The sequence below is a fragment of the Urocampus carinirostris genome, chromosome 4, assembly GCF_059441175.1.
Source record: "Urocampus carinirostris isolate Australia breed hairy pipefish chromosome 4, RoL_Ucar_1.0, whole genome shotgun sequence".
NCBI lineage: Eukaryota > Metazoa > Chordata > Actinopteri > Syngnathiformes > Syngnathidae > Urocampus > Urocampus carinirostris.
The window spans coordinates 51,565,301-51,588,258 of NC_142352.1; the positions used below are offsets into that span (position 1 = coordinate 51,565,301).

The window sequence follows — 22,958 nt, forward strand, 5'->3', positions numbered from 1 at the left end:
GTGCAGGCATGTACTGGCCCATAGCCTCTGTCATACAATTAAGAATCTTTGGCCCGCCAGTAATGTGGACCGCGGTATAAAATATGTTTGTACAAAAAACATATATATCACCATTTCACCTGACGTCGACAGTAGCTCTTTGGCTTCCTTGCCCTTGGATTTCTGTGAGAATTTCTGCCAACGCCATTTTAGACATGGCGACTGCAAATAAAAAAATTGGAGAGGTTGTTTCAGAGGGCGGTTTCCACGACAAGTGGAAATTTGAGTATTTTTTTCACCGAAAACTGAAAAAACAGTAATGGGTCATGTTAACGATTTTTTTTTTGCCTGTTAGAAATTATTTGTTATCATTATATAACCCTTTCTCTACATCATTTTCAAATTTCCTAGAAAATCCCATGATCCATCAGGTTATTAATGTCATTGCTATGTTATTACTATGTCATAACTATATTATGTTAGTACTGTTATTACTTAGTAGTTAGATGGGGTGAGGCCAAAACAACCCCACCCTTTACCCCAAAAACATTTTCTTTGTAAATATATTGTAGGCTTATTCTTAAAAACTATATTCTGAGAATTTATTAAGACAGTGTTTTCATGATTGGAAAAACACTTTTTTGTGTTCATTTCATCGTTTTTTTTTAATCCATAACAAAATGTTAATAATGAAAACAACACCAGCTGAATGCAAATGTATACTGTGCCGTGAAAAAATATCTGCCCCCTTCTTGATTTTTGTGTGTTTTTAATATTTTTCCCTCATAAAGGTATTAGATCATTAAACCGATTTTAATGTCACACAGAGACAATCCAAGTAATTAAAAAAAATGCCGTTTTCAAATGTCCTGTGGTGAGGGGCCCTGTCCGTCTGGGAGGTGTGAGAATTCTACCAACGTGGTTCGCTGCGTGTCGTTAAAGGTGACTAAAGTGGAGGGAGCGAGGGGCCTGGCGATCCTCTCCTCGCTGTCTCTTAGGGAGTAGAGACGGAGAGGAGAGGATCACCAGTAAAGAAAAGGGGGCGGGAGACCGAAAGGTCTCGCAAACCCTAGTTATAGGGTCACTAAATGTGAGAGGATGTGGAAGTAAAGCGACTGAGTGGAAGAAAGAGGAGATCGGAAGGATTATGACTAAAAGGAAGGTTGATGTGTTAGCTTTGAGTGAAACAAAGATAAAATGAAAGGGTGAATTACAGCTTGGAGGTATGTATGGTAGAAAGTCTGGAGTTACGGGTGGACATGCTAGAGAAGGAGTTTCTGTGGGTGTGATTGAGAAAGCAAAGGAAAAGCTGGTGGAGGGGAAAGAGATATCTTCCAGATTGATGTGGGTGAGGTTAAAGTGGGGGGTAGAAGTATGGATTTTTATTACTGCATATGGGCCTGGTTCAGAAAGAAGTGCTGAGGAGAGAGAGGAGTTCTGGAAGGATTTGTCCAAATGTGTGGCAAGTGCCAAAGAAGGATGGAAAGTGGTAATACTATACTTCTACCGTATTACAGGAATGCTACTCTGAATGCTAGAGTTGGTGATGGAACGGTTGAAAATGTGGTTGGTAGATATGGAATACCAGGAAGAAATGACAGTGGGAAGAAATTGATTGAGTTATGTGTGGAAAATGAGTTGGTGATTGCAAATACAATGTTTAAAAAGAGGGATGTGAATAAGTAAACCTTTGTCAGCGTGGATGGTGGATAGAGGACTGATGCATTATGTGGTATGTCTGAACATTTTTATTTGGAAGGAAAACTAGGAAATAGATGGATTGTGGAGGGCCAGTTAAAAGAAGAGTGTGAGGGAAGAGGTGAAAAGGCAGAAAAGAAAAGAGAGTTTAAAGAGAGGATAGGGGAAGAATATGAACGGATTAGTAAAAGAAGTGGAGTGTGTGGAAATGGAATGGAAGTGGTTTAAAGAGGCAGTGTTGAGGAGTGCAAAAAAGTGTGTGGAACGAGAAAAGTTGGTCGAGGTATTAGAAAAGGAAGTGAATGGTGGAATGATGAGGTGGGAGGCTGTGACAGAGAAGATACGTGCCTTTGAGGAGTGGCTGCAAGATACGTGGTGATGCATATGAAAGGTATAAAGTGAAGAAAAGGTTGATAAAAGCAGCAGTGGAAGCAGAAAAAAAGAAAGCAGATGGTGAATGGTGTCGAAAGATGAGAGTGAACTTTGAGGAAATGAGAAAGGTGTTCTGGAAAGAAGTGAAAAAAGTAAGAAAGAGCGAGTCTGGAAAGGAAGAGAACGTGAAAGATAAGGTCAGTAGTTTCCTGGTTCGCGGTAGTGCAGTCAGGACGAGATGGGCAGAGAATTTTGAGGAGTTGTCGAATTTGGAGGATGGGAGAGAAGTGAGAGTCGAGGCGATCTGGTATGTAGAGAATGCCCGTGCTGAGTGATTTAAATGAAAAGCCTGTGGAAACATGGGAGGTGCAAGAGCCAGTGAAAAAAATGAAAGGGGGAAGGAGCCTGGGTTGGACTGTTGTACTGCTGAATTTTTGAAGAAAGGTGCCACAGCTATGATTGACTGGTTAGTACGCTTGTTGAATGTATGCTTTTTAAGTGGTGTGGTACCTGTTGATTGGTGTGTAGTGTATGTGTGGTGCCATTGTATAAGGGTAAAGGTGATAAGTATGAATGTAGCAATTCGAGAGGTATCAGTTTGTTGTCTATGCAGGGTAACCTGTATGGAAGAGTCTTGATTAAGAGAGTAAGAGGAAGAACGGATGAGGTGGTGATGAAGGAATATAATAGAATTTACTTTTATTGTCATTCTTTGCAACCATGCACACAGAACCTAATGTTGATACACTTGACCCTTACAGTTAAACTGTAGCGAGCCGATGCAGCCGCAGCCAAACAGGGCGCCGCCATTTTAGACCCAACTGCTAGGCATGGACAGGTGCTGGAAGTTGAAAGCTCTAGATACTTGGGTTGTGATGTGGCTGCAGTTGGTGGAATGCAGTGCGAGGTATTGCAGAGTGAATCAAGATGGATGGTGTTATGAGTGGACTGCAGGAAAGAGGTCTGAATATATTGGAAGCTAGATCTCTTGTTGGTGATAGGAATGAGTGTAGAGGTGTTGTAAAAGGATAGTGGGATGTTTAGGCGTGTTCTAGGAGATGGGCAGGGCACCTGCATGATGCGGAAAAGGTAAACCAGGGAAAGCTGTCGGGCCCTGCTGTTAAACAGAAGAGTGTGTTGTCACCCTGACCCGGGTGACATGGCCGCTTTCTTGTTTCCCGTTTCATCTGGAGGGACAAAAGCATTACCAGACTGGGTCCACCCAAGGGGTCTTACAAAATTATATTGGAAACGCTTTATACTCTGGCCAAAAATGCCAACTCCATACCTCAGTGTGAGGAAACAGAGAAACCTTGAGAAGGGACCTCCCAAGTGGTTATCTCCCTTTCAGGATGACCAGGGTGAATTACATTTAGCATTACAGTACACAAACATGGTAAGCACTAGGTACTAGGTAAACACTAGGTAGGTACGGTGGCATTGTGATGGTCTGGGGCTGCTTTGCTGCCTCAGGACCAGGACAACTTGCTGTGGTAAACGAAAAATTGATTTCTCGTGACCAATTTTTTTTCAATTAGGCACAGAAGGTCTAATGTTCATCCTCACTTATCCTGATCCAGGCTTCAAGCACACTTGTATTCAATAACTTATGAATGATGTTCTAAATGCTAAATTCTAAATAGTTTGCATTTACAGTATCTACTGCTTTTCAAGTCAATGAAAACCTCCTAAAGCGCTTTACAATGTGCTTCAAACTTTTTGCTTTTTACATACCAACTAAACGATAGCGGCTTCAGCCATGCTAGGTAACTACCTGCTATCGGGGGCATTAGGGATTCAGTGTCCAGCCCAAGGAAACTTTGACATAGAACACGGAGGAAACGGGAATCGAGCCTAGTGTTGACATCAGGAAACTGTCAACTAGGCATTCTGTTACTACCTATATTTTATGTTGATGATGTCTGTACTGAATGGTCATTCTCCTCATGCTGATGTTTTTCCCTTGCCCTCATGATCAGGGGATGGTGTAATAGTAGTCAACGTCTGTACAGCTCTTTTAGAGTATTCTTGTTATTAAGAGCTATACAAAAAAACATGACATTACATGACCAGAAAATTCTGAGAGGAACGTCTCGCCATTAGTTTGTGCCCTCAAACTGAAGTGCTCTTGGATCATGGAGCAGGACAACTATCCGAAACACACAAGCAAGTCCACTTCTGAATGGCTCAAAAAACAAAAACAAAATGAAGGTGCTGCAATGGCCAAGTCAAAGTCCGGGTTTAGATGCTGTGGTGTGACCTTAAAAGGACAGTTCATGCTCGGCAACCCCCCAATATGGCATATTTAGAATTATTTTGCAAAGAGTGGGTCCAAAATTCCTCCACAGTGTTGTGAAAGAAGTATCGCCAAGTATCGTAAACATTTGATCTCTGTCATTACTGGCAAAGGTGGCCTGACTCGCTATTACGTTCAGGGAGTAATTACTTTTTCATATCAGGCCAGATATGTTTTGATGTTTTTTGCGCCTTTTAAAATGTAATCAACATTTCAAAACAGGATGAAAGATTTTAAATGTGTGATGTTGCGAGAATGCAAAGGATGTCTAGTTAAGACTGAAAAAAAAACATTTCCAGTTAAAACCTTGCTTTAAATGTCTCTGTTCACTCTAGAATTGCTGAAGCTGAGGAACACCATGGTCCATTATGTCCACAACGCCGTGCAGAAGGGCGTGGGGGGAAGTCACCTGGCTCGACTTCCTGACATGGTGACGGAAAAAAAGACCTGCCAATATTGTCCCCAAAGGAAAAACTGTGCCCTGTATGAAAGGTATGCTATTTCTAATGGTTACCAAGATGGTGCCTACGGGCACCAGACGGCCCCCCCCAATAAAACCCATGTACCGGTCCTGAAAATGGCTCACCAGTATTGGGTCGTTATTTTAGAGGAAATTTGAAAATGTAACATTGCGAAAGATTTATATAAAGTGTTTTTTTTTCGAATCTGCTCTCTAACTAGTACAAACGAATGATTAACCGCATTCGTGTCTTTTTAAAGGTGCATTGTGTATTGCCTCTGAGTCATAAAAAAAAACGCAATTCGTAAAAAAAAATAAAATAAATAACTACTGTTTTTTATTACAAGCTTATATATATAAATCTACATAATATATAGGGCTGGGAACCGATTAAAATAAATTTACTAATTACCATAAATTCCGGACCATAGAGCGCACCTGATTATAAGCCGCATCCACCACTTTCTAGGTGATTTGCTACTTTTGTTCTTACACAAGCCGCACCCATGTATAATATGTGTATATATATATGTATATGTATATATATATGACAATAACGTTCCTCTCAGAATTTTCTGGTCATGTAATGTCATGTTTTTTTGTATAGCACTAATACTTGTGACACAATCATAAGTTTAACCCAGACCAGGCTGTATGTTTCGCAACTGAAACTTTTTGGTTTGAACAAATTTATTGACACTAATAACAGAAAACAATCATGACAATCTCAACAGCAATTTAGCACATTCACAATATTATATTCCAATATGACGTTTTTAACAGCAAACACAAAGTGAGGTTTGAACAACCCTTCTCGAAAATCTTATTAGCAATCAAGCATATTCACAATTTCATTATATAACATCTTTGTTAGTGTCAATAGATCCGTCCAGGCCAAAGTCGATTGTCCTCGGTCTGAACAAATCCACCGACACCAACAGCAGCAAAACAAACATGACAATCTCAATAGCCATCAAGCATATTCACAATTTTTTTATATCTGACTATATGACGTGACGATATGACTTTTTAACATTTTTTCCTGACATTTTCAACATCAATTAAACAATTTTAGAGTTATTTTCTTTTAACAGTAGTTAACCAGCGTGTAAAAGGCAATACTATTGTGCAAGGGCATAGCTCAAGCCATCCCACCCTCCCAAGCAGCATTCTTCCAGTCCTCTGTGTGGGTCCTCTCCCTTCTGTGTGGGTCCTCTCCCTTCTGGGTTCCCCAACCCAGGCCGTTGCTGCGGGACTCCCACAGTGTAGCTCCGGTTCCCCCCTCCGGGTGGGTGCAGACGAGTCTTCTTTATGGCTGCTGTAGGTTCGCCAAACGCAAGCCCCCGCACAGGGCTTACTGTTGCTCGCTCTTGCACAATAGCAATAAGGGCCCTGTGGTTTTGCAAAGTGTGACATTCTTGTGTTTCCAAATCAAACTTCTTCAAAAAATCCCGAATAAAGAGATGTGTTGGTGGCAAGTTAAATGAAACTGGAATCAAACGATTGTTTGGTACAAGCTTTAGCTTTCGCAAATATGAGCCCATCCAAAACCGGGTCATTGCTTGACTTTTCGGGTTGTTGGGTGGGCCCACAGCGTTTTGGAAGTGGAGAGAGACATATTTGCTTCCCAGGAAAAGCTGGAGGTCAGGCACTCCTTTCCCCCCTTTTTGCTTTTTCTTTTTCATTGTACCTCTTTTTATAGAATAGAATAGAATAGAATATACCTTTATTGTCATTGTTACAAATGGGCTAACATATTGTGACAACGAAATTGGGCATGACACTCCAGTTTTACACATTCATAGTGAGGTATGAGCAAGAAGATAAAGGAACAGAGAAGATAATGTTATAAGACAAGGGGGATAAGGCTATAGTTATAATTTACATGGTATTTACACAAGAAATGTCGGCATGTGGGATGTTACATACAGGGTTGTCGTGATAACGTTGGTATCGTAACGGTTGTGCAATATTGCATTTGGTGCAAAGTCATCATAGTGCAAAAATAGTCAGCATGAAACAGGAAATGGTCAGACATTGTGCAATTTGAGCAATAAACGTAGTGCAGTCGACATGTGCAAGAACAAGACATGAGTAACATTATATTCGTATGAGGTAGTGTTGTCACGAGTTTTCAGGTTTTTTTTTTTGTGCGGTGTCTGTTTGAGCAGTGAACAAACATAGTGCAGACAGCATGTACGTGAGTAACATTTTACATACGTGTGAGGTAGTTTTTTTGCAACAGTTTTCAGTTTTTTGTGCGGTGTCTGTTTAGGGTGGTAATGGCTGTGGAGAAGAAACTGTCTCTGAGTCTGTTCGTTTTTGCTTTGTGTGACCTGTAGCGCTTGCCGGAAGGCAGCAGGTCGAAGAGATGGTGGCCGGGGTGAGAAAAGTCCTTGATGATGTTTTCTGCTCTGCTGAGGTAGCGAAAGCAGGCAATGTCCTCCAGACTGGGCAGAGAGCAGCCGACGATTCTCTGGGCTGTTTTGATGATATCCTTTCCCACTTTGAGCCCCAGACAAAGCGAAAGATGGCTCGGTCCAGTTTTAACAGCACGTTTCTTTTGGGCATAAAAACTAAACTGATTGACAAAAGCATTGGGAGGATGATCGCTTTGATGATTAGGACCTTCCCCTCTATTGTCAGTTTTCTTAGTGACCAAAAAACAAGTCTTTGCTTAACTTTCCTTGTCACGTCATCCCAGTTGGTCTCGCCTCCTCCATCCGCATTGAATTTTATCCCTAGGATTTTCTGGTCTGTCTTTAACACCGTCAGCGGGAGTCCTGCCTTTTCTGTCTCTTTCCACATTCCATAAAACTTCACTTGTGATTTTTCTCTATTTAGCCTTGACCCAGACGCCCTCCCAAACAGGTCAGTCAAGTCAAGGGCTCTTCCAACAGATGCGCGGTCAGTACATAAAATATTAAAATCATCCATGTACAAAACACACTTGGTAATTTGTCCCCCACTTCCTGGGATATTGATCCCTTCGACAAATCTATCTTTTCTTAACATTTGTGCCAAAGGTTCAATGCAAAGAACATAGAGAAGGGGAGACATAGGGCAACCTTGACGTACACCGCAGTTGATCTCGATTGCTTCCGATAAATTCCTGTTAATCATGAATTTGCTGTAGATGTCTCGGTATAGCAGTCCTACCCACTTGATGTATTTTTGGGGAAAACCACATTTTTGCAATACCCTGAAGAGGTATTGGTGCGAGACTCGATCAAAGGCTTTTTCAAAGTCTAGGTTTAGGACCGCTAGTCGCATGTTTCTGTCTCTCGCATAACAAATGGTGTCACGGATCAGCATGAGACTGTCACTGATCTTCCTTCCCACGATGGCACAGGTTTGGTCTGGATCAACCAAGTCTCCCAAGACTACAGACATTCGTGTTGCTAGAAGCTTGCTGAAAATTTTACAGTCCACGTTTAAAAGCGTTATGGGTCGCCAGTTTTTTAAGTCAATTTTGTCTCCTTTTTTGTGCAATAGAGTAACTATCCCTATTCTGAAACTGTCTGGCATATGGTCTCGACTGGAAAATTCGTTAAAAACAGTAAACAGATCTGGTGCTAAAATATCCCAAAAAGTCTGGTAAAATTCGAGGTTGAGTCCGTCCTCCCCGGGTGATTTAGATAGATAGATAGATAGATAGATAGATACTTTGTTCATCCCCGAAGGGAAATTCACATTTCCAGCAGCATCCCTGAGCTGAGAACAATCGAGAACAATCGAAAATAACACGGGAGCTGCTGGAGTGGCTGCCATTCGTGACGGCGCCGGAAGAAAAGATTCAATTTGAATCATGTACAAACAAACAAACAAATATAGTAGATATCTGCGTATTCATTCAGTTTTGATCATCGAATTATTAATTTATTTTCTGCATTTGTTGACGGTAATTGCGAATAACAGGCTTGTCTTTTTCCACTTTTCTACTTTCTGTACTTCTTTCTTTAACATCTTAGTACAACATAATTCGTGATGTCAATCATCAAAGCAAATGAGCCGTAAAAGTAAGCTCTCTTTGATGAATTGAACAAGGAAAAAGCCGTTTGTCTAATAAAAAGACTGACCTTCGCTCGACAAGAATTACCAACAACAATGACGTAATCTCGAAGCGACGAGATCTCATTAGCTAAGATCGGCATGCAGGAAAATAAAAACTCGTACAGCAAATTCAAAAATGCGTTAAATCTTTGTTAAAGAGTAAACTAAATGATAATGAAAATTTAAAGGAAAAAAAAAAAAGGTTGCGTACCCAGCATAAATGATGCGTTTAAGACAGGTAAATAAAAAAAAAAATGAAAACACTGAGAGTATAATACAAGATAATTATACAGAATAGTATAAAAAGAAAGAATATTTGAGTAAACAACTAATCATTTTTCGTTGAAAATGCGAATAGCAAAGGGTAATTTGCCTTTTTTCATAGTCTTTATGCAGTCATTCAGTTGGTCTTGGGTAAAGTGCGATGTTAAAAAGGGGTCTTGACGCACTGATCTTGAAATATGATCTAATACATGCCCCATTTCATTCTCATGTGTTTCTTTCTTTTCAAATAATTTTTTGTAGTAGTCTTCGAGCAATCTGGTTATTTCACTACTTTCCTTTGTTATTTGCCCGTTTTCGTTTTGAAGTTTGAAAAGCCCCTCATTTTTGCCCATAATTTAAAAAAAAAAATAGCGTGTACATTTTTCCCCTTCTTCTATTTCTCTTTCTCTGCTTCTTATTCTGATGCCTTTGCTCTTTATTTCCGCCAAAGCGTTTAGTTCTTGTTTGGTCTCTTTGATTTCATCATTAAAGTCCATCCCCTTTTCTGTTAGGATGAAATAGCGTTGGAGTCTTCTTTGTAGTCCCAACATGCGTTTCATCTCTTTAAGTTTCTTTTTTTTTCCCTGCATTTTTAAAAAAGGTCTGTGTTCGTTTCTTTGTCATTTCCCACCATTGTGCTCGTGAATCATACGAGTCTTGAAGGGTCTGCCAGTCTTTGTACAGCTCCCTGTATTGTGCGGCTAGAGCCTCATCCTCCAGCAGGGAGCAGTTTAACTTCCACAAACCCTTCCCAACAGTCATACCTGAAGGAAATGAGAGAGAGCAGGACAGTAGCAAGTGATCTGGAAAAAAAACTGGAATTAATCTTGCATCACTCTGTGCTAAACCCCTTGTAAATATGTAGTCTATTCGAGAGGCTCTGGCATTGTCACTATTGAACCAGGTGAAGCCCTCCTCTCCTGGATGTATGGATTTGAAACAGTCCACCAGTTTAAATGTCCGGCACATGTCTTGTAATAAAGTTGATGTTTTATCTACTTTAAACTCCTCATCGGTCCTCTTTCTATCCTTCCTACTTAGGATGCAATTAAAATCTCCTCCCACGATTAGTGGTTGATGGCCTAGCATATGCGACTGGATGTCCTCTAAAAGTTCGAACCTGAGTTGTCTGTCGGCATGGCCGTATATGTTAATGAGGTTAAAATCATTCCCTATATAAGAAAGTCTTGCTAAGATTGCGCGTCCGTCTCTCATCACAGTACTCCCCTTTATGATGAGTTGAGGGTTGTTTATTAAAATGGCTACCCCATCGTTACGGTTTTCATTCGAGCCACTCCATAATGACGGATATGGCCAAATCTCTTCCCACTGTTTATAATTTTTTAGAAAGGGGATGCAGCATTCCTGTAGTAAAAACACATCTGTTCTGATAGTTTTTAAGAACGATAAAACACTGTGAGCCTTAACCTTTGATCTCACACTTCTCACATTGATAGTAGAGAATGTAATGTTCATAATTGTTGTTAAAGTATTTAAACTAGTTAGACAAAACCGGGGGATCTGAGTCCATTCTTTGGTGATCGAGATCATCGAGAGTGTCACCTGTGTCAGACACATCACTTAAGAGTAGTACCTCATTTTGAGACTCACCGGGGAAAACTCTGGAACCCTCTGACTCTCTGTCTGTGGTTCCAGGTCTTCCCCCTTTTTCTGGGTTAGGGGGTGAGCCAGAGGACCTATCAAGGGGTCTCTTACTTCCCTGCCCACAAAGGGTCAGATTTTTTCCCTCCCCGACTTCCTCCGTCTCAACTTCATACAGTTCCCTTGTGGGCTTATTCATCGGCAATCGGCTTTCTTCTAAATCTCTTCTCTTTGTTTCCGGTTTTTTTACCACTCCCAATTTTGTCTTACTTTTACCCCTCTTTCCAGTGCCCGTATGGGTTTTTGGAGAGTCGTTCGCCTTTTCGATTTGTTTGTCTTCTCCAAATCCCGGCAATGGCGTAGCAAACAAATTTGCTAATTTGGACTCTCTTCCAGGCCCTTCCTGATTAATATGTGTTTTTGGAGTGGCAGTTGCCTTTTCTATTTGTTTGTCATGTCCAAATTCAGGTATTTTATGAGAAATCGAATTAGAATTTCCACGTTCTTCCTGATTCAAATTTGATTCTCTGGTCTCTCCTCCAGGGGTTTTGGTAGGGACATCTGTTTTTTCAATTTGTTTGTCTTGTCCAATTTCTTTGTGCATTTCTTGATCAAATTCATTGGGTATTTCCATAACTTTATTCATTTCCTGTTCATCTTCATTGGGTATTTCTATAACTTCATTCATTTCTTGTTCATTTTCATTTTGTATTTCCATAACTTTATTAATTTCATTGTCTTTGTTATCTTTATTCATTTCATTGTCTTTGTTACATTTATTCATTTCATTTTCTATGTTGTCTGACATCATTTCATTGTCTTTGTTGTCTTTGTTAACTGCCTTCCTAGCTTTCAATTTGTTAGCAAACGAATTCGGGCAGTTTCTATAGAGGTGATTCGTTTCTCCACAGAGATTGCATTTTCTGCTATTGATACATTCCTCAAAGGAATGTCCAATTGTTCTGCACTTTCCACAAAAAATTCGATCACATACCTCAGCCAGATGCCCATGCTCACCACATTTGCGACAGAGTTTCGGTTGCCCTTGATAGTGGATAAAGCCACGGTTTTCCCCCAGGAATATAGTCGACGGGAGTTGTTTCAGTCCCTGAAAGCCCTGAGGATCTTGCCGTAGTTGGACGGGTACCCTCCAGGCACCAGTCCAATAGCCTTTCTCACCCTTCACCTTCATAGCCTGGCCTTTTACTGAGCAGTATCTACTCAACCAATAACAGACGTCATCAGCACTGATTATTTCACTAAACATTCTAACAATGACAATCTTGTTAGTATTATCAGTCAGCTTCTCCACTGTAAATCCAGAAAACTGGGACCTCACTCCCTCAAAGCGATTCCAAAACTCTTGATAAAGAGCCGCCGTTTCAAAACTCACATCAAAGCCCTTGCCAGAAGGCATTTTTATGACAGCATGTACCTCCTCCTTTTTAAACTTCAGAATCTTTTCAACAAACTTGTTAATAAAATCCAGCCTTGACATTCCCTCCGAAATTGCCACAACATCTTTGAGCAAGAATCTTACGCAGTTACGTCTCCGCCCGCCGGTATAATGCCCGGCCATGGCAGGACTCGGCTGCTTTACTTCTAACTATGTTAAAATGGTTAGAATTGTAAAATTAATAATTAACAATACTCTTAAAACCGACGCCAATGACAGTTTAAACGCATAGAACGAGCAGTGCTAACCTGATGCGTCCACCATCACATGCGCTAACGGACAAGCAACACCAATATATCCATTTGCTCACAGCCAAAGTTGATGTGTTTCATTATATTAATCACGAGTAATTAATCTCAACCAGCCAAGCAAATCTTGGTCATCATCCATGGCATGCCTTTGACTAGTGTAAAGATTAAACTCATCTGGAAACAGGAGCAACATCGTCATTGGCATTTTCCCAATCAGCGATAAAATAACTCCTTTTTGCTGAAGGAGAAAAGGTGCTTGTGTGCACCCCAGGCTACTTATTTTCAAATGATGTAGTGCTTCACAAATTCCACCGAAATGTGAAGTTTGCTACCAGAGGAGTTAGAATTTAGACCAGGTCTATACTAAGATGCATACAGAGCCCATGCCTACCCCCACCTGGATCTGTCAGACCACGTTTCTCTTTTGCTTCACCCAAGGTATACACCAAAAATCAAGAGCGTTGGGATTACAACGAGGACCGTGAAAATAGGGGTTTGGCAGTAGCTCAGGAGGTAGAGCGATCGTTTTAGGATTAAGGGATCCCAGTTCGAATCCCGGCTTGTCCGTGATACATGTCGAAGTGTCCTTGGGTAAGAAATTGAACCCCCAATTACCCCCAATAAGCAGGTTAGCGCCTTACATGGCTGCACAGATCACGGCCGCTATTGGGAAATGTGAAACACAATGTAAAGCGCATTGGGAAGTCATTGACTTGAAAAGCGCTATATAAATGCAGATCATTTCATTTCAAAATATGGCAAAAGGACACTGTTCCTATTCTGCAGGGCTGCTTTTACCACACAGACTGGGATGCTGTAAAGCAGGGGTCAGCAACCTTTTTGGCATGGAGTGCCACTTTCAGATTTCCTTGTAAATCAGTGTGCCACACCAAGATTAATGACTCGCGCAACACATTTTCTTTTTATGTCCAACAGAGCTGTAATTTTACAGCAGTCCAAATATACAACATGGATATACTTTAAAATCATATAACTCACCAATTTATCTTCCAATATTCTTGTTCATCAATTAACTAAAAAATGAATGTGTGCAACATGTGGAAAGGCCTGTAGACGTCCATGACTTGAACTTTTTACCACAAGAATCAACCATAATCAACCATTCTTCATCAACAATGAACTGTACAACCAAAAAACAAGTGCTAAGGACAGCTACTATACCATTCATCAATTACTCACTGTTCAACACTTCTGGCTGACATGGGGATGTCTTTTATTCTCTTTTTGATTATATCTTTTTGAGGAAAGCCATCAAACAAAACCTCTGAGCTGGACAAGAACACTTCTTTAATATATTCGCCATCGGTAAATGGTTTTCTGTGCTTTGCTATGCAGTGAGCAATGTGATAGCTTGCTTCAGTGGTGATGTTTTTACCAGTGACAAAGGTTTTCAGGGTCTGTGTTTGTTTGCCGTGCATGGACACAGCGCTCTTTAATGTCTACGCCTTGTCAGACTCGTCCGTGAATTGATGTTCATGTTTTGTCTCGTAAGGACGTTTAACACTTGATGTGCGAGGAAAAACTTTCCCGAGGCATAATGCACAAACAGCATGGTCATTTTTTTACGCAAAGCCCGAGTCATCTGTCCACGCTGGCTGAAAAGAGACAATTTTTTTTGCTGGAGGAGCTGTCATAATTCATTAATTTATCGCGCGCCTGAAAACACGGATCTCTCCTCCTTGGCGCAGCACAGATACACATACAGAGCAGAGGAGAAGGGGCGCTACTGTAAAGCCTCTAAACAACACAGTGTGCAACTGAAAAGGTATAAATGCGCAAAAATAATCATTATTTCACCTAGCTCATGTGCCACTGCTTCACCCCTCGCGTGCCAGTCGTGGCACGCGTGTCATAGGTTGCCAACCACTGCTGTCAAGGAACAGGAAATCAACAATCGTACCACCTCTGATTTCCTGGACTACATCTGTTTCTGCATGGACAAAGTCACACTCTGTAAACAGTTCTGTGTGTTTCCCAACACACCAGCATGGATGACACACGGTGGTAAACAACTTATCAGCAGCTGATAATTCCCCTTTGGCTGAGATTTCAATACTTCAGGGACGACACTGACCCAGTCTTGCCTACCCTACCCTCGACTGACCTCTCAATCACACCCACCAACTGACAAAAACTGAACTGGTTGCTATACTGTGGCACTCAATCATTACTCACCACTTTTTTCCACCATTTCCAGAGTGAACGATGATGACTGTCCGACACGATTGCAGGAGGGGTAAATAAATAAAGGCTGCCAGCAACTCTGCATAGAAATTTGTTGGATTAAAAAGCAGCTACAGAGTGGCAGAGGATTTAAAACAAAAACGGCGCGAGGGAAGCGGTGGATTTAAAATAAAAAATCTCTGCGAAAGAGAAGAGTGATTGACATTTCAGCCCTGCATTCTGACACAATGCGCGTTGACGATAGGTTGCTTTAGTTCAGTGGCCCTCATTTCGGGTTAGGGTTCGGGTTTAAGATCTCACCTCTACTTTGAATGCGTAACCAATTCTTAATGCATCTATTTAGTATTAACCTATTAACAAGGGTATGATGATTTTTGTTGTTTACTGAGGCTATTGTAGTCCCACTCCAGTAATTTCATATCAACATCAAAATAACCTTTATTTTAGAAGTGCATATTTAATTTAGCACTATTCAGTAACAAAAAAGTTGGTATATCTTAAAAAGGTTGGTGATTCCTGCTGTAGACAGTACTAAACATGAGGTTTATATTGAATCTTCAAGTTCCCTTTTTCAAGGAATATGGTTTTGGGGTTGACTGTTTTAGTCCCACATGTAAAACGAAGCAATAACATAATACCATAGTAACAATATGGTACATTAGAAAAGTTGTGCTTTGAGAAACGATTGTGTAACCAATACCCCTTTGCATTAATCAGTTAAAAAGAAAGTAGATTTCCTATAAATAATGGTTATGCACTTAAATGTTCATACAAATAGAAATGAGTTCTTATGCTGCCCGATTTAGGAAAAAAAACAATACCTATTTTTCAGATCAGTATTGCAATTTTGATGCGATTTTCGATTTTACAAATAAAGTGCAATTTCTCTTTTATTTTTGGACATGCAAAAGTTGATGACCTTTTGGACTCAGAGTATACGACTGTAACAATAACTATAGATCTACAAATTTAAACAGAATTGCAGTTGGACAAATAGTCTTTATTGTCGTTTAACAAAAGAACAACAAAATCGGGGGATACTTCTTTCAGTCTAAGAAAGCTATTAAGGTAGCAGCTGGCAAGCTACTTGCTAGTGTCTGGTAACCACGACTTCTTCAAGGTCTTTGTGATGATTAAAATACAAGACTTACAAATGTAGCGGTTTGCCACAAGTAGTAGTTCCAAGTCGTCCGTTTTATTGGTAATAGAACTGGCGTTGGTCACGAACTACGTTCGGCAGTGTTAGCCTAGCTGTTCACTTTCCCTTCGAATGCCGCCTCAGTCAGTTCCCAGACGCGATTAAAATCCACAGTGCACCCGCTGGTGATCAGCTTTTCTGTGCGCTTTTCTGACTTTCCTCAGAGTCCGATTTAAGTAATGAATTTATCTCCAATGTAACGTGCCACTAAAGTTATGAGCCGTGGCGTTTAATTTGGTGGCCACTTGTGCGCTCGGCTGCTTAACTGAGCGCTTATACCAGCCTTTCAAAGTCGCCCACACACATCTTGCTAACTTTGCCTGGTCTTTATTAGCTAGTAAAACCTTCTTCTGATGGGCTAGAAACATTTTTTTGCGGTTCGAAAATTGGAACATTAGTACGTCCCTAAGAATCTAGCGTGGCACTTTAAGAGATAGAGAAGCAGAGAGACAAAGAAAAACAGTGACGTTTGGATAGTAAAGGAAAAAAAAAAGCGAGATATAAGCCTGGCTTGATTTGAACATAATTATTGACATTTCAGGTCTGACCTAGACTCATATTATATCAGTATATAATACCCGAATGATATTATATACTGATATAATATCAGTCCGGGTCAGGCTTGGGCTTAAGATCTTACCTCTGACTTGAACACCCTCATTACACTAGGATGTTCGAGGGCGCATCTGCAGATACTGAAAACGACTTCGTACGGCTGGAGACTGGTCACCTGACTGCTACACACTTGGACTATTTCGCCCACTGGTTGCTGCTCTGCAGTCTCGAGGCCGCCAGCATGGAGGCCAGGAATGGCTGCAAGCGCATCTGGCTTCAGTCGCCTGATGAAAGGTCACAATTCAAAGTCAAATCCCTATTGCAGTATAATTTGTACTACCCTCATAGATTGATGGATAGTCGGTTTATTTTATGCAAAAGGTAGAGTACTGTATGTTCCGGGCTGTGAAACACATCCACAAACCCTGAGCTGGCCACAAATTGGAATGGGTGCCATATAATCCGGTGCAGGGAAAATTGAAATGCGTTGACATATATGCAAATATAGATCAGTACATTATCGTAGACCACAATTGCTCTAATATGGTATAGCAGACCGCAACTGTATAATAATGGTGGCAATGGGGATCGAATAGGAATGCAATGGTGTAAAGCACCAAATCCTAGCCGTTAGGGACATGGATGATTGTTCACGATTGCATAAAATTGGATGTGATGGGAATCAAACCCATAAATTGGCTAAATGAGAAAACAGAAAGTGATTAAAAATCGGTATAAAATATGATTGAACTTTTTCTTAGATAAAAACAAGCATTGTAAATGACAAATGTTTTGAATAAGTGCGACTGTGTTTGCACCTGTCAGGATGACCCACTTACTTCCCACAATGCCTTTCTTTTATTCAGTCCAGAACATCCAAATTATCTCCCACAATGCCTCTTCTTTATTTGTTCATAATCTCATGGACTTTGAAAGTCAACAATAAAATACTAGTGTCTTTCAGTGTCCCCCAAGCTTTTCTTTACCACAGACCTGTTTAATATCTGACAAAATTCTTGTGCCCTGGCCCAATAATATCAACAGTTTGGTACTGTTAACAAAACTTTTGTATGTATCCCTAGCGGTCTTGCGTCAATGTTATCCAACTGTGATCCGCGATATATTCGGATACTGATCAATCAATGCAAAAATGCTTATTATATGTGGCACCATAGGCTTTATGGTAGTTTTAATTCCGTGCGCCTCATAGGCAGGTGCACTCTGTATATAAACATTTTTGAAAAGTCCCGCAAAAGACAATTGTTTCTAGAGTGCACATCAAATTTAAAAATTCAGTAATTTTCTAGTTTCCTCCCCAAAAAATAGAAAGTCATTGCACCATCTGCCGAATGGCAATGAGCTGGCAGCGACTCTGTGTTTTCTTTTTTTTTTTTTTTTTTTTTTACACTTGTTATCCGCTGGTTGTATTTGCTTCAGCGAGAAGAAAGGAAGTTGCGTAGGAAACCTGCATCTAACGGGACCAGTGAGTGTCACGCCCAACGGCGTTTTCCTTCATCGTTTCCGCCGCAATGGCGAGAGGCACGATCCAGGCGACTGCGGCCTGGCCATTGGCCTGGCCAGTGGGGATCGCGTGGTCCTTAGCGACCAGAGAGGACGTTTCATCGCCTTGGCAACAGGATACATCTATGACCTGAGCAAGACATCCGTCAGTTGTACATTGGACAGGTGAGGACAAATCTTGTTAAGGACATCCCAAACTAGGCATCCCACTTTTTATCAAATTTTAATAAATCCAAATTAGGAATATTTTACTGTTTAGACTTATTTTCTTTCCTCTCGACCCGTTCCTGTGCTCCACTGTGAAAGAACCGCCGCCTGCAGCAAATGGCTACGGAAAAAAAGACACCCTTGCCTCACCAGCTCTCACCACCAATAAGTGCACACCGGCTCGGTCCAATGGCCAATTGTTTTAATAGCAGTTGTCCAAGAGTTGTAGCTCCAAGTCGTCTATTTCATGGATGTTGGATCTGCAGTTGGTGACTAGCCACGTTCGGCAGTGGTTCCTCACAGATGCTTACCACGTTAATTGGGCTGGCATATAAGTTCCCGTTGATCCTTTTCTGTACTCAGGTTGCATGTGAGCAGAGCTTCTCTGCTTTAAAATGTGTGCGAACTGTGCCGAGGATCTCACTGTCTTTTGGAGGCCTTCACGCTGATGTACACCGAAAAGTAATTCTCGTGTCTACAAGCCAGGGGTCTCAAACTCGATTAACTTGGGGGGCTGACAGAGCTGAAGGGGGTTTGGCCGGATCGGTTTTCCACAAAAAAAAAATCTGATAACACATCACTCTGTATGTGTGGCCCCTTCAGGTTGCTTCATTCTTCTCATTCTGTGGTTTTAGAGTTTGTCCTTGCCCTCATGTAGGTTTAAGATCAGGGGATGCTGTAATCGTGGTCTGTAGTCTGTACAGCCCTTTAGACTCATTGTGATTAAGGGCTATTCAAATAAATATGAATTGAAAAATAAAACATTTGGAGAGTTGTTAGCCAAGTTGTTAGCTTTCCATTCAGTTGATTCCCGGACGCGATAACAATCTGGGGAGCAGCCGCTGGTGATGAGTATTTCTTTGCGCCTGTCTGACTTCTCTTAGAGCCCAATTTAATCAATGAATTTTAATTAAATATGACGAGCCGTTTAAGATACAAGATGTTAAATTTGTGCATGGACATACTGCAAACTTTTCCTCTCCTTTTTTGGCTAGTGCTATTAAAACTGGAAGGAAAACTGAGAATAGATGGATTGTGGAGGGCTAGTATAGGAAGAGTGTGAGGGAAGAGGTTAAAATGTCAGAGTTGAATAAGGCAGAAAAGGAGAGAGTTTAAAGGGAGGATAGGGAAAGAGTATGAACAGGTTAGTAGAAGAGAAGTGAAGAGTGTGGAAATGGAATGGAAGTAGTTTAAAGAGGCAGTGTTGAGGAGTGCAAAAGAAGTGTGTGGAATGAGAAAAGTTGGTCGAGGTATTAGGAAAAGAAGTGAATGGTGGAATGATGAGGTGTCAGAGGCTCTGACAGAGAAGAGATGTGCCTTTGAGGAGTGGCTGCAAGATAAGAGTGGTATGAAAGGTATAAAGTGAAGAAAAGGTTGGTAAAAGCGGAAGTGGAAGCAGCGAAAAGGAAAGCAAATGATGAATGGTGTCAAAAGATAGGAGTGAACTTTGAGAAAAGGAGAATAGTGTTCTGAAAAGAAGTAAAAAGAGTAAGAAAGAGCGAGTCTGGAAAGGAAAAGAAAGGGAAAGATAGGGACGGTAGATTGCTGGTTAGTGGTAGTGCAGTCAGGACGAGATCGGCAGAGAATTTCGAGGAGTTGTCCAACTTGGAGGATGGGAGAGAAGTGAGAGTCAAGCCTGTGGTATGTAGAGAATGCTCGTGTAGGATGATTTAAATGTAAAGCCTGTGAAAGCATGGGAGGTGCAAGAGGCAGTGAAATAAATGAAAGGGGGAAGGCGCCTGGGTTGGATTCTTGTACTGCTGCATGCTTGAAGAAAGGTGCCACAGCTATGATTGACTGGTTAGTACGCTTGTTGATTGTATGCTTTTAAAGTGGTGTGGTACCTGTTGATTTGTGTAGCGCATATGTGGTGCCATTGTATAAGGGTAAAGGTGATAAGTATGAATGTAGCAATTCGAGAGGTATCAGTTTGTTGTCTATGCAGGGTAAGCTGTATGGAAGAGTCTTGATTAAGAGAGTAAGAGGAAGAACGGATGAGGTGGTGATGGAGGAGCAGAGTGGTTTCAGGAAAGGAAGAGGATGTGTGGGTGAGGTGTTTGCAGTACAACATGTGTTTGAGAAATATTTTGCAAAGGGCAAGGATGTCTGTTTGGCTTTCATGGATTTGTAAAAGGTGTATGACAGGGTCGATAGAGAGGTGTTGTGGCAGGTGATAGTAATTTATGGAGTGAAGATGATTGCCAAAACCCTGAAGTACAGTGGCCAAGAGCATTTTACAAAAAAAAATCAGGATGCACACACAACAAGGCTTGTGTTGGATGTCTAAAGAAGCTGAGCAAACGTACAAAGTGCCAAATTCAAATGCTATTTAAGAAAGACAGGCGCAGAAGTGCTGTCAGCATTGCTGAATAGATTGAAGAGGTGGGGGTCAGGCTAGAAGACTATACACTTCAGGCATTTTCACTTTAGGGTGTACTCACTTTTGTTGCAAAGGGGTTTGGTTATTGGCTATATTTTGAATTTATGGAGGGTTAAAATTTACACTGCCATAATAACTTTTGGACTTGGAAAAGGCGTATGACAGAGTTGATAGAGAGGGGTTGTGGCAGGTGATGGTAATGTATGGAGTGGGTGGAAAGTTGTTGGAAGCATTGAAGATTTGTTATGTGAACAGCAGAGCATGTGTAAGAGTAGGGAGTTAGACAAGTGAGTGGTTCCCTGTGTTGACTGGTGCGAGACATGGGTGTATGATGTCACCATCGCTGTTTAATGTGTACATGGATGGTGTGGAGAGAGGTGAATGCTAGAGTATTTGGCAGAGGTGTATAGATGATGGATAACAGTGGAACGGTGTGGCAGGTAAGTCAGTTAGTAAGTTTGGTATTGGAGTTTGAAAGAGTGTGTGATAAGCGTATGTTATGTGTGAATGTTGGGAAGAGTAAGGTGATGAAGTGTTCACATGATGGAGTGTGTATGGCGTTGGAAATAAGGTTGAATGGACAGGTGCTGGAAGGAGTTGAAAGCTCTAGGTACTTGGGTTGAGATGTGGCTGCAGTTGTTGGACTAGAGTGTGAGGTATTGCACAGAATGAATCAAGGAAGCAAGGTGCTCCGAGGAGATTGAGTAACAAAAATGTGAGTATGGATGTTAAGAGAGGACTGTATGAGATTGTGCCGACTGTGTTGTATGGTGCAGAGACTTGGAGCCTGAGCGCACATTTAAGAAGGAAATTAAATGTTTTTGAGATGAAGTTATTGAGGAGTATGTTAGGAGTGACATGATTGGATAGATTGAAAAATGAAATTGTGAGAGACAGAACTGGAATAGTAGTGGAACTGAGCAAGTGTGTGGATATGAGAGTACTCGGTTGGTCTGAACACATGAAAAGGATGGATGAGGAGCGAATGTTGATGATCTACAGAGCAGAAGTAAATGAAGGGAGACCAAGAGGAAGGTCGCGATTGACATAGATGGATGGTTATGAGTACACTGGAGGAAAGAGGTCTAAATGTAGTGGAAGCTAGAGCCCATGTTGGTGATAGGAATGAGTGGAGAGGTGTTGTGAAAGGATAGTGGGATTGTGGACGCGTTCTTAAGAATGGGCAGTGCACTTGTATGATGCAGCTGGGGTAAACCAGTGGAAGCTGGTGTTGAACAAAAGAATGTGTTATCACCCTGACCTGAGTGGCATGGCAGCTTTCTTGTGTGCCGTTTCATCTGGAGGGACGAAAGCAAGACCAACTTGGGTGCCGAGGTGCCTAACTTGTTTGTGTGTTTGGGTTGGCCATGTTCAATTTTTTGGTGGTTTTTGCTACTTGCTTCCTTTTTTATTTTCTCTGTTTTTGTGTACGTGTTTGTTTTTCTGTCAGTTACCCTTTTCGAGGGATATGACCAGGGTAGATAGATAGCCATTAAAACCTGCTTCCCATTGGCTGGCGCTGTTAAACCCTGAAATGTGACAATTCTTGTTGGCCAAAATCTCCATCACTCAATTAACAAACTGGAACTATAAATCCTTGAAAAAAAACTCTGTTGTGCTGTTACACTATTGTCCTTTGTCAGATCGTGATATCGATTAGATTTCGGTTAAATGCACAGCAGTTTTGATTATAGCTGTGTTGATTGCGATCATTCCCACCTGTGCTGGCTGAGGTGGAAGGCTGTCTTGGCAGGGGCACGGCTAACACCAAAGATTATCAATTTTGTTGGTGTTTATTGAGGGGTGTCTTGACTCAAAACCTAGTTTAAAACACTCCTGGGCCCTAAAATACGACTGTGTAAATCTTCACGAAAAGCAGTTCCGTCTGTTCAGAGCCTATATGCTACATACGATAACAAACACACACACACACACACACACTTACATGTAGACACATGGGAATTTATTAATACAATTTTTGTTAACCTCATATTTATATATACAGACGCTCCACTACTTACGAGCATTCGACTTACGAAAAACGGTCGATACCAACATTTTTTCGGGATGTCGAAAAATATCCGGACATTGTTGTAAGTTTCGATTTTGTATTGTGTGCACCTTTACTGCATTACTGTAGTGCTTCTTTCCGCCGCTACCGGCGTATGGTGGTGCTGTGAGAGGTCACTCGGCATCCACCCTGAAGAAGAAATTCGGATCCTCTCCCTTGTTTGTGTTTAACATTCTATACTGTATCTCCAGCCGCTAAAAATTTTTACATTTTTATTGTTTAATATCACGTGCATCCATTCAATATGGTTGGTGTAAAGTGTCAAGAAGAGGCGAGCCGTTTCATTTGAAATGAAAGTGGAATATGGAAGCTTGATGCTTTTGAAAAAATGGTTGGAACGCTTTTTTTCGGACACTTTTTACAACGGAGGAGGGAGTCGCCTAATAGTTG

General features: G+C 41.1%; 1 protein-coding gene across 2 annotated transcripts in view; it reads left to right on the forward strand.

The window, feature by feature from the left end:
• Positions 1-22,958, forward strand: part of dna2 (DNA replication helicase/nuclease 2) — a 117,993-nt gene that overhangs the window by 30,065 nt on the left and 64,970 nt on the right. For both annotated transcript variants that reach the window (XM_088334853.1, XM_088334854.1), the window contains 3 exons: positions 4,681-4,837; positions 16,504-16,683; positions 17,827-18,075. In XM_088334853.1, coding sequence (XP_088190979.1) covers positions 4,681-4,837; positions 16,504-16,683; positions 17,827-18,075 — 586 coding nt within the window. The remainder of the gene's footprint in view (positions 1-4,680; positions 4,838-16,503; positions 16,684-17,826; positions 18,076-22,958) is intronic.